Below are 14,782 nucleotides of genomic sequence, written 5' to 3'. Positions count from 1 at the left end.
TAGGCACTAGTTGGCCCCCTTGAGATGCATGCCTATAGGTCACTTCTGCCACCGGTTTGCAAATTCTTTACAGAAATTCATGGGCCCTGGGCACCACCACTCATCATTATGCCACTGATAAAATACACTGCTGTTACAATATTCTTTATTGTTCTCAGCCAAAAGCAATTTATTTAGTGAAACACTACAAATGAGAAGGCTGTTTTAACACATCCTTATAACCTTATCTTATTTACAATTTGTGTGTAGTAATCATACTGAAACATTGCAAATGGCTTACCACAACCTTTTCCCTCGTAACTCACCAGAGTTTAGTAGTTATTGATGGTATACACTTCTGATTAAATACATGCTTAGAATATAAAACTTAAAATAAACTAATTATTTGATGAAAATGAATCTCATGCTGTTTTAAACATCATGTAATTGTTTTTTTGGAGAATCGAATATAGGGACATGCACATATTATACCTCACTCTTCATTACTAATGAAAAAAAAAAACCCTAATATTAATAACTGAAGATGTTGATACCTTTGTAGTCACCAATATATATCAGTACAGGCCCATAACCAGGGTTTAGGGATTTGGCTGAAACGTGCCCCCACCCCACTGTAGTAGTATTATATTAACATGAACTTGGTTTGCCTGATATAAGAAAGCAGATTTGCTTCATGTGGGATTTTATATGTATTCTATTACAATCTTACAACCCCATCTTACCCCCTCTCTCCCCTACCTGTATCAACGCCTTGAATGCATCTCAATCTAAATACTCAATTCTTTACAAAAATCCTTTGGTTTCATGGGAAATATGTTAAATTTTGATGGCAATTAATGTCCAAAAAGCATCATAATAAAATTACATTAGCATTTTTTTATACTGACTAATCATATTGTTCTAAACTAGACAAATTATGCTTCAACATAAAACAAAGTAAGACACTGATTCTCATATTTCTACTTTAGTACTTGGTCTAACTACATCAGTATATTGCAACATATATTGATAAACAATGACAATATAATATTTTGTTACAAATTTTCTAGTTAATTATATGTTCCAGTATATACCACCAATCTGAGTTGCACTTAAATACCTTTTCTGTTTGCCACCTAACATTTACCAAAAGATCTTGCACTTTCTCTATCTTGCTGTTTTGGCTTAAAAATTATATTTCCAACACTGATTATTTTGATTTGATTATTTAAACAACATAAGAAATAAAACACCAAAATTCTGATTTTTCTAAGTGGTTTATAGGCTGTAAATCAACAAAAAATACTAACAAATAAGTTATACTCATTGATGCAATAATACAATACATATAGTTATTAATTTCCATCATATGAAATATCAAATCATTACATTTTTTCATTATTTTATCCCTACTGTACCATATTTAGTATCAACATCATCATTTTATCAACTTCATTAACAAATATCACACTTATCAGCACAATATTATATCATCACAATAATTTCATCATCATCACCACCATCATCCATTATACTGTATCGTCATCACAGGGGCGGATCCAGAATTTTTTAAAGGGGGTGGGGGGAGGGGGATGGGTGCCTTTAATTTCATAAAGGCCAATTATACATATAAATAACTTTCCAATAATGGTATGATTTGTGTTCAGTATGCTGGTACGAAATATAGTAACATTTAGTATTCATATGTCATTTTGTATTTTTCTCTTAAAAAATAAAAGAAAATGACAAAATCAGGAGCCATGTTCCCACGTCCCCCTCCCTAAATCCGCCCGTGCATCATCATCACTTCCGCATAAGTAGCAATCTGCTCATAGTGATCCTAAATGATTGTTCTCTTTATAAATGTATAATTGATGTTTACTTTCAATAGCAAGTATAAGTTCAAACCCTACATTAATAACATGATAGATTTAAAGAAAACAATTTCAATAATTACATGCATCTTTTATAAACTATATTGCAGAAGATAATCTTCCCTATACTTTTTTTTAAATTGAAATCTGAATCAAATAAACTGCATCTGAAATATCCAATGAGAATCCTGCCTTTTAAAAGTGTTTTTACATTGTGAATAATTGTTGTAAACTTTGCATTCAATGGCTTTTTCTTATTGAGATGCAATGAGATTCAACAATGACATTCCTATATATTTGTATTACAGTAGTTGTTTATGATAAATATTCTTGATGAACCATGATCATTGACCCTTGACTTTAGAATATGTTTCTTTTTTGGGACATTTAGAATGCACCATTGAAGTGCATTTTGTTTTGCTATCCTAGTGATAAAATATCTCAAAGCGAAGAAATAAAATTCTTCAATATTGGAAATTTCAGTAAAAAAGGCATTACAATATATTTCACAGTTTCTTATAAAAACAAAGTGAGAACTAAATAGCTATGATTAATATTGAAAAGGGCTTGGTTAGTGACGGATGTTTTCTCTGTGCTTTAATATGTTGATTTACTTTAAAATAAAGCAGCATTATTTTGGTAAATATTATATGGACAATTTCAAGACAATAATCCTGATTCAAACATATTTTGTCTCCAAATGTCTCACCGAGAGAGTAGTTTGTAGTGAAACCTGGTGCACATGTGTCTTGTTTCGTCCACAATAACATGCTAAAACGAGTCACAAGTTGCACATCATTAACTGACTAGTGCTTATATTCATCTGACTTAAAATCTGTGTCACATGACAATTCACATGACAGTAATGTTCTCAGGACGAACCGCCGCAGCATCCCCCGCTGCTCTGTTGCGTTGGCTCGTCATCAACAATAACAACTCTGCGAGCACCACCACTGCCTGACGGCCTACCGCTTCCAACACCACCTTTCAGAAAATCATCTGATGAGGATTTCTCCATCATTCCTAGAATAAGCAACAAAATTATGTAAAAAATTATGAAACATTTCCTACAAGAAACAACAATGTGAAGTAAAACATGAAACATTTCAAACAATAAGCAACAAAATGATGTAAAAAATTATGAAACATTTCCTACAAGAAACAACAAAGTGAAGTAAAATGTTATGAAATATTTCAAACAATAAGCAACAAAATGATGTAAAAAATTATGAAACATTTTATACAAGAAACAAAGTGAAGTAAAATATTATGAAACATTTCAAACAATAAGCAACAAAATTATGTAAAAATTATGAAACATGTTGAAAACAGTGAAATTTAGATTTTCATTTTTTTGTTTCGAGGATTTTCAATGGGTGAGGGGAGATTTTATGCCACTGGATGTGTGGTGTAAACAAAGGCAAAATCATTTATGTACATACATAATGCTGCCTAATCAGTGGAGGATTTGGTGAACAGGTTGCAGGGACAGATCCAGGGGGTCAGGTGGACTAGCCGCCACCCCCCCCACCTCCAAAAATAATATAGAGTAGAAAAGAAAAAGAGGAAGAGGGGAGCATGGTATTGTACCGTAAACAAACTGATTTTGACTTAGATATTTGGATAAGATTTCCATCAAATAGTCTTGCAAATCTTGTCAATTCCTTCATTTTTATTCATTTTGTTACCAGCTCATTCCAAGTGGTTTGCTAGGCGTTTTTGCATGCATACATATTAGCTGTGTACATCTTATTAGTGGATCAATATCTTTCACTGGCATCTTATATCTTTTTCACTGCCACCTAGGTGTGTTAACACTATCATATTATACAACCTGCTGATTGGTATGGATAAATGGGACAGCCTAGTTTGAATTTCAAACATTGTCCTGGATAGTGTCTCTTATCATATTTTGTGCAATATTTGTGTTAATTTAAGAATGATAGATGTATAATATTCTTGTGCTGATTAAGACAAAAAAATAAAATATACAATAAAGAAAAAAAAACTAACAGCATCTACAGAATTACAACCCCACAGAATTGGTAGGTTTGAGATATTAATTTACTTAATTAAAGGATGCAATTTATTGATTCAACAGTGGTGTTTCAGGGGGAGGGGATATGGGTGCTAGTCCTCCGCTAGGCCCCAAAAAAGAGAAGACAAGAACAGAAAGGAGAAACAGAGAAGCATACAGTAATACTCCAAAAGAAGCTAATTTTCGATTTAAATTCCATGTACTTTACCAGTGTTTGTTCAAGCATTTCTAAACAAACCTCCCCAACCCCCACTCGGTGCTTAGCACGTCGCATTGCCCCTACCCAGATTATTCTCTGGATCGGCCCCTGTTCAAGATGGTGGCAACAAAGGTTGAGAGCTGACTTACTTTTACTAAGATCCAAAAAGAGTTCTTCTATTCCTTTATTTAGTTTTGCTGATGTGTGAAAGTGTTTAGCTCCTACAGATGATGCATACCTGGAAATTGAAATGATGTAAAGCAAATTATTTTTATTATTTGGTTATTTATATAGTGCCTTTCTTTGCAGATACAAAGCGAATTTGACCCCGGTCATTGGGTTGACATACTTAAGTGCTGCTGCTGTAATCAGCACAAGAGCAGGCAACCCCACCAGGTACCCATTTATACTCCTGGGTGGAGAGAAGTAATGCAGACAAAAATACCTTGCTCAAGGACACAAGCAAAATTCACAGCGAGGGATTGAAAACCCGACATCAAGGTTGGGTAACCAAACCATTTCTAATGCGCCAAACCACTTCTACTTGATAATATTGACATACTGTGTATAGAGCATGTGTAGTACATAGATATTAGTGCATGATGATGAATAAAATAAAGATGGTAAATGTGACAACTTCAGGAAACTTGGTTGCTGAGTGCATCTATAATCTGAGATGAGAACATCAATTGCATTTGTATTAGGGAGTGATTTTACAAAGTATGCAACTCCTTAAGTATGCAGCATTTGTAAACTCTGATGCATTTGATCCTCAAAAGTCAGAGGAGCGATTACAGAATTAGTTGTGATTCTGGGTTTAACCTAGAGGACGAGGGTTTAAACCATTTGTGTTCTTGGGCAAAGGTACAACAAACCCTGTATTTACAATTGTCTGCCGAACCAGGAGTATAAATGAGTACCAATACAACAAACAGCTTATACGTTGTCATGTGAAGCAAGTACAGAATTTTTATCTATCAAGTGAAAAATTTTTCTGAACGGTAAATATGTATATCAACTTACGCTTCTGCTTCAGCTACAGACACATGTCGTTCTTTCTCTAAATCTATCTTATTTCCTAAATTAAATTTAAAAACACAAATATATCAATATTAATAACAATACGAATAGCAACAGCATTTGAATTGTGGCTATTCACTACACAACAATTACCATATCTTTTTAACAACAGAACAAATAGGGAGAACTTTTTAATAGTAATTGAGTTTGCCTCAAGCACTGTCCACACTCAAGTTTTATGTAGACATTAAATGTGACATGCCCATATACTTAGGTGTGGTATGACATAATCATGCCTATATATGGGCTAATCACACATATTAAAGTGGATAGCAGGCTCTGATTACCGTAAATGCTTGAATAACCACCGCATTAAACATGATTTTTTTTGCTAAGCGCCACTCTCAAATAAGCATCACAGTGCTTAATCGAGAGTGTATTTACCCTGTGTAATGAAACAATTCAAGAACCGGGGTTTTAAATGCAATGTATCCAGTGTTAAATGAATAAATAACACAATGAAGACACAAGAATTTCTTTATAAACGTTTATTTACGATGAAGTAGGACCTATGATAGGCCTACTGAATTACGAGAATACGTGAGATAGCCTATGGGAACGGGCATGGAAAACGCCACGACAATATTTTTTTTATAAACGCCGCTCTCAAATAAGCGCCACATTGAAGCCTCCAAAAATTTTATATCCGCCGCAGCCCTTATTCGAGCATTTACGGTAACTATATATTTAGTGTTTGTTATTGTCTGAAAATACATACATACATTGATACAGTAAATGAATTATCTATTTACTTGCTCACAATTACATATTTTTAAATTAAATAATTATATTTGAACTGATTTTGTTCTATATTGCAAATATATATGAACATCTTCATTATACAAATATTTACTTTAACAAATTTAAAAACATGGTTGCAAAAAAATTTTAATGTAAATCATACATTCAGATTATCTTACCTGCTATACAAAGGCATATATCGTTTCCCAGCATTTTTTTTAATTCCCTGACCCAATTCTTTACCTAAGAAAATCACAGGTAGATTTAATAAATGATGTACAGTACTTGAATAAACATCTATACTGTACTTAAACTAAAAGACATGTAAATAATAATTTAGCATACAATAATATATTCTTAATAAGTACATGTATTATGTTCAAATTAGGCAACCACCAACAAAATATAATGTAAATTTTTAATAAGAAGATCGTCTGGCATTGCATCACGTAAAAATTTTATTTTGCCTAACAATATTCATATTGTTAAATGTACAACTCAAGAAACAAGATTCTTTACCTTAGTGAATGAATCTTCATCTGTAATGTCATATACTAATATGGCTCCATTACTATCTCTATAATAGATTGGACCTAATGCATGAAACCTCTCCTGCCCTGCAGTATCCTACAGATTACGAAACAAAAACATATAAAATTCATATAAGTGGCAAATTATAAGAGTTCACTAATAACATTAAGTTCAATGCTTATGAATAAAACAAAGCATTATGGGTAGAATTGGTAGCATACTTTAAAGCTGTCTACAGTAGCACACTCTCTTTGACAAAACAAAACTGTTGTATGCCCATATGTGGGCAAGATGTGCCTATATCGGCCGTTCAATGACAAAACAATGTAACTTGAAATTTTCACTTTTGGAGAAAAATGGAGTTAAAGTTTGCATGTTCCCAACTTTGCAATAAAATTGTTGTACCCTTTTGAAATTTTGCAAGATTGTACATCTTTTGACATTTTGATTATATGTAAAATTTTAATTACAGTGCATCATCCAGTTTGGTTGAGACCAATGCTGTAGCCAGCTATTGGGACAGTCCCACACAATTTTTCTATTGGGTCCACAAAGAATGGGTCCACATTTTAAAATTCAGTCCAGATTTCTCATATTTTGTGTAAAATGGGTAAATTTTGAAGAAAATGGGTCCAGATTATTTGAATGTCCGCACAAAGTGGGTCCACCTTGATATTGTCCCACACCGTTTAAAAACCCTGGCTACGGCATTGTTTGAGTCCCCTCTAATTCTGAGACCACTCTAATTCGAGACACTCTTCTAAAGACCCAAATAACAATCATCAACCTTTTAACACAAAGCTAGCCCTCTAATTGGAGACCACCCCAAATTTTTAGGTCTCAAAGGTGGTCTTGAATTGTAGGGTGAACTGTACAAACGTTGCTTATTGCAAAGTTATTAGTGATAAATACAGATACTTTGTTTTGCCTCGGAAACATGTCAGGCTAGGTATTGGTACACATTTTTGGAATTTATCATGTTTAGGGCAATCATATGCATTACCTAGCTTGTTCATTCATCACTGCTAAGATAAATAAAAAGAACATTAACCATTTGATTTTGCCTTGCCAAACTCCATCAGCTCAAGAAAATGTTTGAATACTATTCCGAGGCAAAACAACATATCTTCATTGCAAATGTTGTTTTGCCCCGCAATCTTGTTTTGACAAGGAATATCACTTGATTTGAAGTTTTGTGCTTAAAGACAGATGGTGCTATCACTGAAACAACTCATTATTAGAGACCTGAATTCAGACGTGTTTAATATACTCCCAAAAGATGATATCTCAAAATCGACAAAAATGTCGGTTACGTTGTTTTGCCTCAGGACAGCTGATGGTCATGATGTGATGTCATCACGACCGTACAGTATAGGTATGTCACATGTTTTTTTCAAACATAATTTGATAGTCTGGACAGGGCTTTAGTGTTAAGATTCACACTTGAGAAGCGATGAGGATCTGACAGGTGAATTATAATCACATACATTTATACGATGCTTACATGTACAGTACATTTCCACTAAAACTTAATACTAATCCAGTAATCACTCCCTGCCATCCTATAGAATGTCAAGTATACAATTAATTATAATTAACTAATTAATATTTCTTATCCATAGTAAAGATGAACATTCATACACTGTATACTGTACATGAAATTTATAAACAATATTAAGAGGAAGAACAATAATAGTTATGATAATCAAACAATACGAAAGGATAAGAACATACATTATAATTTATTAATTATAATGCATATAAGACAAGACTTTTTTTATTCCTTGTCTCGCGAACTTATTTTTTTAAAGGTCATCAGAGAAGGGTGGAAAAAAAATAAATATAAAGTTGTGTTTTCTTATTTAGCAAATAGTTTTGCCAAAATTATCCAGATTGAGGAGAAAATGAAAATAAAATTTTATTGGTATTGTACAGTGTAGTAATGGGATGGTTAAATGCTTTAAATTTATATAATTAGAAAGAAATATATCTTATCTTCGGAGATTTCAAACTTGTATTTTTTTCCCCATAAATTTCCATTTTTTCGTGGCGGCGGGCACGCTAATTTTAATTGTTATTCAAAATCATCCTTATTTGCAAGCGGCGGGTTTGCTAAACAAGGTATAAAAAAAGTCTTGCCTAATAAACAAATACTACACTAAAAATTATAAATTAAGGAATAACATATAATAATAAACACTCCAAAAAAAAACACCAACAACTAACATATAAACACTAAGTACAACGCCAATATTGACTCTAGAGCATAAATTAAACAACTGAATTACGATATTTAAATATCTATTGACGACTATAATTTTAATATAAGTAATATTATCCAACAATTATTATTAATGTTGTATGTCCACTTTTTTTTTTTTTTTTTTTTTATATATCTTTGCTTAGTTAAAAAGTGAATTCAGACTAATAATAATATAATTTCCATGATATTTGATGAAGATATTATGGTAAAATATTAATTGATTAAACTCGACAAATATTTAATAAGTCTGTACCAAATGGAAGACATAATTTAGATGAATATATTGATGTGAGGGGGGTTTGCTTAGCAATACCTTAGAGTAATGCACAGGGAGGAAAACTGTGAAGATCAATACTAAGCAGTAGAGTACTACAGTATGTGAATAATTAAACTCGATTCGATATTCCAAGAATACAGTACTTTGTTATGCTATGTCAATAGATAAAACGTAAAAAAATTATCATTTTGAATATTATTTATGTTGTTTTAATACAACAGAAAACATAAATATTTCTTTACTTCTAACACACACAACATTTAAAAAATAAAATATTTTAACAATCACAGAGATAAATAAATGATATTGTAAACAAGTTGCAACATAAACTTGTGAGTCAAAACTATACTACTGTACTTCGAGCTGGTAAATGTGTTCTTTTGTTTAACACCATTACACACGTTGATTTACACTCTCACCCACAATGCTGATCATTTAGGATCATTGATGCTAATACCCCATTCAGACTAGCATCACATTGCGATCGGTTGTAGCAATTGCGACACCCAATTGTAAAGTAAAATCGTGTGTGAAAGCTCACCAATAGCAGTTGATATGTAATCGATATCGCAATTGTTACCCGTTGCGATTGGGTGCTACAATCTTTAATACTCCCGATTACCACGGAATCTGATCGCAACAGATCACAACGTATTCCACAGGCACTGTTTGGCTGAGGTCAGGCAACATGGGCCACTGGAGGCCTAGGCCCTAGAATGTAAAGTTTGTTTGTGTTGGTCTGAATGCGTTCGTTGATTGCGATCGAGAGTAATCAGTTTTGGAACCACCGATTACATCGCAACCGATCGCAAGAGAGTGTAGTCTGAATAGGGTATTTGGCTAGGAAAGTGTGATCATTTTGTTATAAGGAAAATGGGTACATCCCCGACGGTGCCCACTCCCCCACAAAAGGTTGTACCTCAGACGCTACTTCGATCCACTAAAACCTTAATGAGCAAAAATTTATGCCGTAGTTAAAAATCACCTCATTAGCCCAGTTATCTCACATAGTTTTCTCTTGCACCACCTGGAATCCCCATCAGCCCATGTCCAGGGGTCCCAAGTTTAGAAGACCTCACTACCGGGAAATCTGGTTGAATGAGCTTCGTGGGTGATTCTACAGATGTCCGAAAGGAGGGGGCCCAAAAGTGGGGTCGACTGCGACAACACTACCATAGGGGGTCCGGGAGCTTTTTTTCTAAACACCCGAAAATAACCTCTGAAGGCATTTCGGGCAATCAATTATTTCTTTTTCTTTCCTTCCTTTTTTTCCCGCCCCTGAGCTTTTGCATCTAGCTCATCTTGCTTGCTTGCAGGAGTGAAGGAGGCTGCGCCCAGACTTGGGAACCCTGTACATGTCAATACTACTAAATGCTACTCACCACATCCTTCAACTACTGTTGCAGTTTGAATTCATGATATTAATAGTTTGATTACAATATACTGAATCAGTGAATATCATTAATTTATTATTGTTATCATCATTATTATTAAGTTAATTTAATATACATCTAAATTATTGTTATTATTTCTATTATTATTATTAATACTATTATTATTAATATTTACTAGGTTATTAAAATTGTATGTTATAAATTACTGTAAGGATGGTAATTATTTATGTACTGTAAACCAAAACCAACATTTGACAAATATTTCTTAAACAATTTATCAAGCAAATGAGCATATGGCGCTCAGTAAATAATAAAATCTGGTATGAATTCAACATATCCACTTTATTTACATCAAGTCACACTGGGCAGACTCATTAAAATAAAACCTAACATTATTATTATTCCTAAATGACATCACCATATTTCAATTTGGCTTATTGATCTTTGAATCCATCAGATTTGAAACTTGGATTAATTTTTTGTCCACAAAATATGGAACTCAACTTCCTGTTCATCATATCCTGCTGGTAATTGGTCTCTGAAATCGTACCTTAGTCATCATGCAATTGATCTATATATAACAACACTGGCTACAATGACCCATTGGTGATAGGCTACAATAAGCCAAGCTACAGCAACCCACAAACATTGCACCTGGTCATGTTAAGCCTGGTCTCCATAAAATTACTACACTGTTTTTACTGCAAATGTTAATCTGCATAGCTATGCCCGACACAAATGTGAAGGCTCCCCAATTAGATCAACCAATCAGCATTGCAGACACCTGTCATTTACAGTGTTTAATGTAAACAGGCTTTATTATTAAACCAGTATCATAACACATACTGACTGGTAAATACCAGTTCAACATGACCCCAGTGTGTAGAACAGCTTTCCATGAATCTGGATCATCATTGAAATAAATCTATTATTAATATTAATAAAACCAAGCTGAAGCAACTGACTATTTACATCAAAATACATTGTCTGTTTCTACTCTACAAATAAAATGAGGGGTCATCCATTACTTTCATTATTTTTACAAGAGTACAAAACATACACATTTCAGGGACACCCTCCCTCCCACTGAAAGAGTACACAAAAGATGTTTTTTTAATAATTTTTAGAAATCATCTTTTTATCATAAAAAGGTACATACAGTATGCTTTCACTGTCAACCTCCTCCCTCCTAAAGAGTATGTTTTGTATTCCTGCAAAAATTATTAAAATAATGGATGATCCCTAACTGGAATAATGAAACTGCTTTGTTATTGCATTGACATTCATAATTTTTCGAGTAGAATGTGAAAATCTTACCCACACAGCCAGATTAACTCGCTTGCCACCAATGTTTAACTTTTTATTAAGGAAAGAGGCCTGCAAAAAAAAGAATATTAAAATAATGCAAAATAAAACAGACAAATATTACATAACCAAAATATGATTAGGATAATAGGCAAGGATATATTTGTTTATGATTACATCATTTGTATTTTAAATGCTTCCTCTATCTGTCAACTTGAAAACAAAAAAACCTTATATTAATATTATATTATTACTCATTGCAGTGTAAATAATACTGTAGCACCTACAAATGTATGAACTTTGATCAATTTGGAAAGTTATTAAATAACCAATATTCTGTAGCTCCTAGGACATACAGAATTTCAATAATGCATGATTATTAAATAATGCATGATTTATTAATATTGCAAATTTAATCATCATAACCATTAAAGATTTTCCTTTACTGTGTGGGTACGGAAGCAATTCATTTGAGATACCATAGTCTTCTGCTATTTGTTTGATGTTTCTGGCCTAGGTCTCCTCAGGTAAGAAAGAAAAGACAATCCTACATGTATTGCACATTCATTTAACAAAAAGTCAAACTTTCGTTACTACTACACTACAAAGGAAATAATTACAGTAGCAACAAAATACTATATGCAATTGGGGTTTGGCATGGTCTGGCATGGTCTACACGTATTTGCAGAAATCTGTGGGCTAAGATCCAATAATTGTTTGAAACAAACAGCAAAACTGGTGGTGTAAACGAAACCAGTATCTGTTTGTTCTTGGCCATTATGGTAGTGTCTACAATGTATGTTGATGTTTGCCAAAAACAAGCAAGTCAGAGTAAGAACAAATAAGAAATCAAAAACAAAGCAATAATAATTTTTTTTAATAGTTGGTGCTTCACAATTAATTTTTAGATGCCAAAGCTTAATAATGGGTCAATAATGCAATGGTTCACTCTAGATGCTAACACTGTATACCATAACTTATATTAAAACAAGCATCATGGCTGTTTCTTATTATTAAAGATGGTAACATCAGGCCTACTACTAATAGTAAAAATGGTGTATGCGCCAGTTTGAAGCATTTTAAGTTTAAAATTAAACCATTTGTGACAGCATTTTTTTAAATCGGGTAGGAAGACTAATTATAATATTATGCATAAATCCTAAGGGCTTTGTACTTCAGTATGTCATTGTGTAGAAATGAAACATACATTGATCGTTGGACTCGGATGCGGTAAAATGATTTAACCAATCAGCTAACAAACATACTTTGCTTTTTACAGTATTTGTAAAGAATCCTGCAATACAATTGTTAACATAACATTCAAACAGGTTTTTTGGCAATAATGCAACCTGACTATTTTGTGAATAAACAAAGAATAGAGAATAATGGGAATTGCTACAGAATAGGGAAATAGAGGGAATATATACTGGCACCAGGTGCTGCTTATATTTTTACCTCATCCAAATTGAAATTAAACAGACCATAAACAAATTATAATTTCTCATAAACACATTATTTAGCTGCAGTGCTAAGCTAGGATATGATGCACACATAATTTAAAAGGAAAATGATACTGAGGGTTCTAGACCCTTCTTATAAAAGCTATCATTTGGCTTAAAAAGCCAAGGTACAGTGTAGTAGCCAATGACATCATGAGGCCACTGGTAATGATGTGGCGTAAATTGTTACCCAATGATTATAGAGTACAATAGTTGTGTTGTCACAACACCAGGTGGCGCCCTTTGTTGTCAACCAGACATTGGTTACCGTTTATTACGCCTGAATAACTTCAAAATCTTAATGGTTTAGAATAGGCTTTCTGGAATAAGCATTTTACAACATAATAATTTACCATCAAAATGTACTAACAACACAAAAGCTCGCATTATATTAGTTACTGAACACGTATTTAATCATTAATTAAAATTTACAAAGAAAAATTACGATACAGCATCTTAATAATTACGTTAGAAATTGGGATCAATGGTTTGTCGATGGACAAAATGGCGTCAGGTTGAAATTCATTTTGTGTTGCCGATAGCAACGGAGTAGTATCACATGGTATCGTGATGTAACACTGTAATACTCTATAACAGTTGGGGCAATGGACATTTCCGATAAACCCCCACCCCTTGGATATTGTTGCTAAGGTCACACAAAACAACAGCATAAACTTTGATTGTGGAACAACACATGTGTTTGTAGAACATGCAAATATTCCTCGCCCTGTTCTGATTGGTCAGTTGTTAAGTTTGAATGATCTATTTCGCACAGAGGCAAGGGTTTGGAATTTGGGGCGAGATGTTCAGGGTGAGATAGCTGTCAATGCTGTTATTGGGTTTGTTTCTCATTTGGCAACACACGCTGCTCTAATAACTTCGTCCTTTGAATGGAATGTTAAAGCCCTTTGGTCCTGTACATATCCCATGTGTACAAAAAGAACTTAGTACACTATTCATAGTTAACATAGGAAACAACAAACCTGTAACGTAGAAAGATGCTTGTCATTGAACTTATTTTCAACATATCGCAAAACCAATGAAGTCTTCCCTACGCAGCCTTCACCCAATAATACAACTTTAAAATTGTGCCCTCTGCCTCCTCCTGCATTTGTTGCAGCCATGGCACATACAGTTCAATGGATAAAGGGGTAAAATTTTTCCTACTGAATAAAGTCAGTCCTATAACGTATAGGCCTAAAGAGTGTCGACCTTAATAAAAATAAATAACCTTCCTGAAATCAAATACACTTCAGAATAATATGGCTGCCATCTATAATATCATGACGTCATGAGTCATATGAGGGCTCAAACAAGTTATTGGAAGAATCCATTAATTAAAGGCAGTAAGCCAATTTCAAGATACTGTATTTGTATAATATAAAAACACAGTTTGAAATTATTATGTTCTAATAAATATTTCTGTGCGGCCTCTGGTTCCAGCAGCAAACTATTTTTTACAAAGAAGAATATGTTTGTTCATCAATAAAGAGCTAAGATTAATTTAAAATTAAAAGAGATTGTACTGTACGGGCGGCCTATTTAGTGGCGGATCCAGGAATAGGCGGGAGGAAATAGGTGGGAGGGGGAGTGAGTGGGAGG

At 33.4% G+C, this 14,782-nt stretch overlaps 1 protein-coding gene across 1 annotated transcript; it reads right to left on the bottom strand.

Moving 5' to 3' along the window:
* Window positions 1-141: 141 nt before the first annotated feature.
* LOC117107310 (ras-related protein Rab-21-like) lies at window positions 142-14,458 on the bottom strand. Its single transcript, XM_033248952.1, has 7 exons — window positions 14,164-14,458; window positions 11,694-11,753; window positions 6,431-6,538; window positions 6,091-6,154; window positions 5,114-5,168; window positions 4,240-4,328; window positions 142-2,876 (listed from the first exon to the last, which is right to left on the bottom strand). Exons 1-7 carry the CDS (start codon window positions 14,302-14,304, stop codon window positions 2,725-2,727), a joined length of 669 nt encoding a protein of 222 aa, XP_033104843.1. The 5' UTR covers window positions 14,305-14,458; the 3' UTR covers window positions 142-2,724.
* Between the last annotated feature and the right edge of the window lie 324 nt (window positions 14,459-14,782).

This window comes from Anneissia japonica, unplaced genomic scaffold, assembly GCF_011630105.1.
Source record: "Anneissia japonica isolate Jap-2015-1 unplaced genomic scaffold, ASM1163010v1 scaffold211_len1577895_cov191, whole genome shotgun sequence".
Lineage (NCBI taxonomy): Eukaryota > Metazoa > Echinodermata > Crinoidea > Comatulida > Comatulidae > Anneissia > Anneissia japonica.
Note: the sequence above shows the minus strand (reverse complement) of the source record. Positions and strands in the feature narration are given on the sequence as shown.

What these genes read in the sequence shown, in the direction of transcription:
- LOC117107310 (XM_033248952.1), bottom strand. Translation starts at nt 14,304, where the DNA reads ATGGCTGCAACAAATGCAGGAGGAGGCAGAGGGCACAATTTTAAAGTT. An exon ending in AGCATCTTTCTACGTTACAG is followed by an intron (nt 11,754 to 14,163) that starts GTTTGTTGTTTC and finishes TTTTTTTTGCAG; the next exon opens with GCCTCTTTCCTTAATAAAAA. An exon ending in TATATGCCTTTGTATAGCAG is followed by an intron (nt 5,169 to 6,090) that starts GTAAGATAATCT and finishes AATTTAATTTAG; the next exon opens with GAAATAAGATAGATTTAGAG.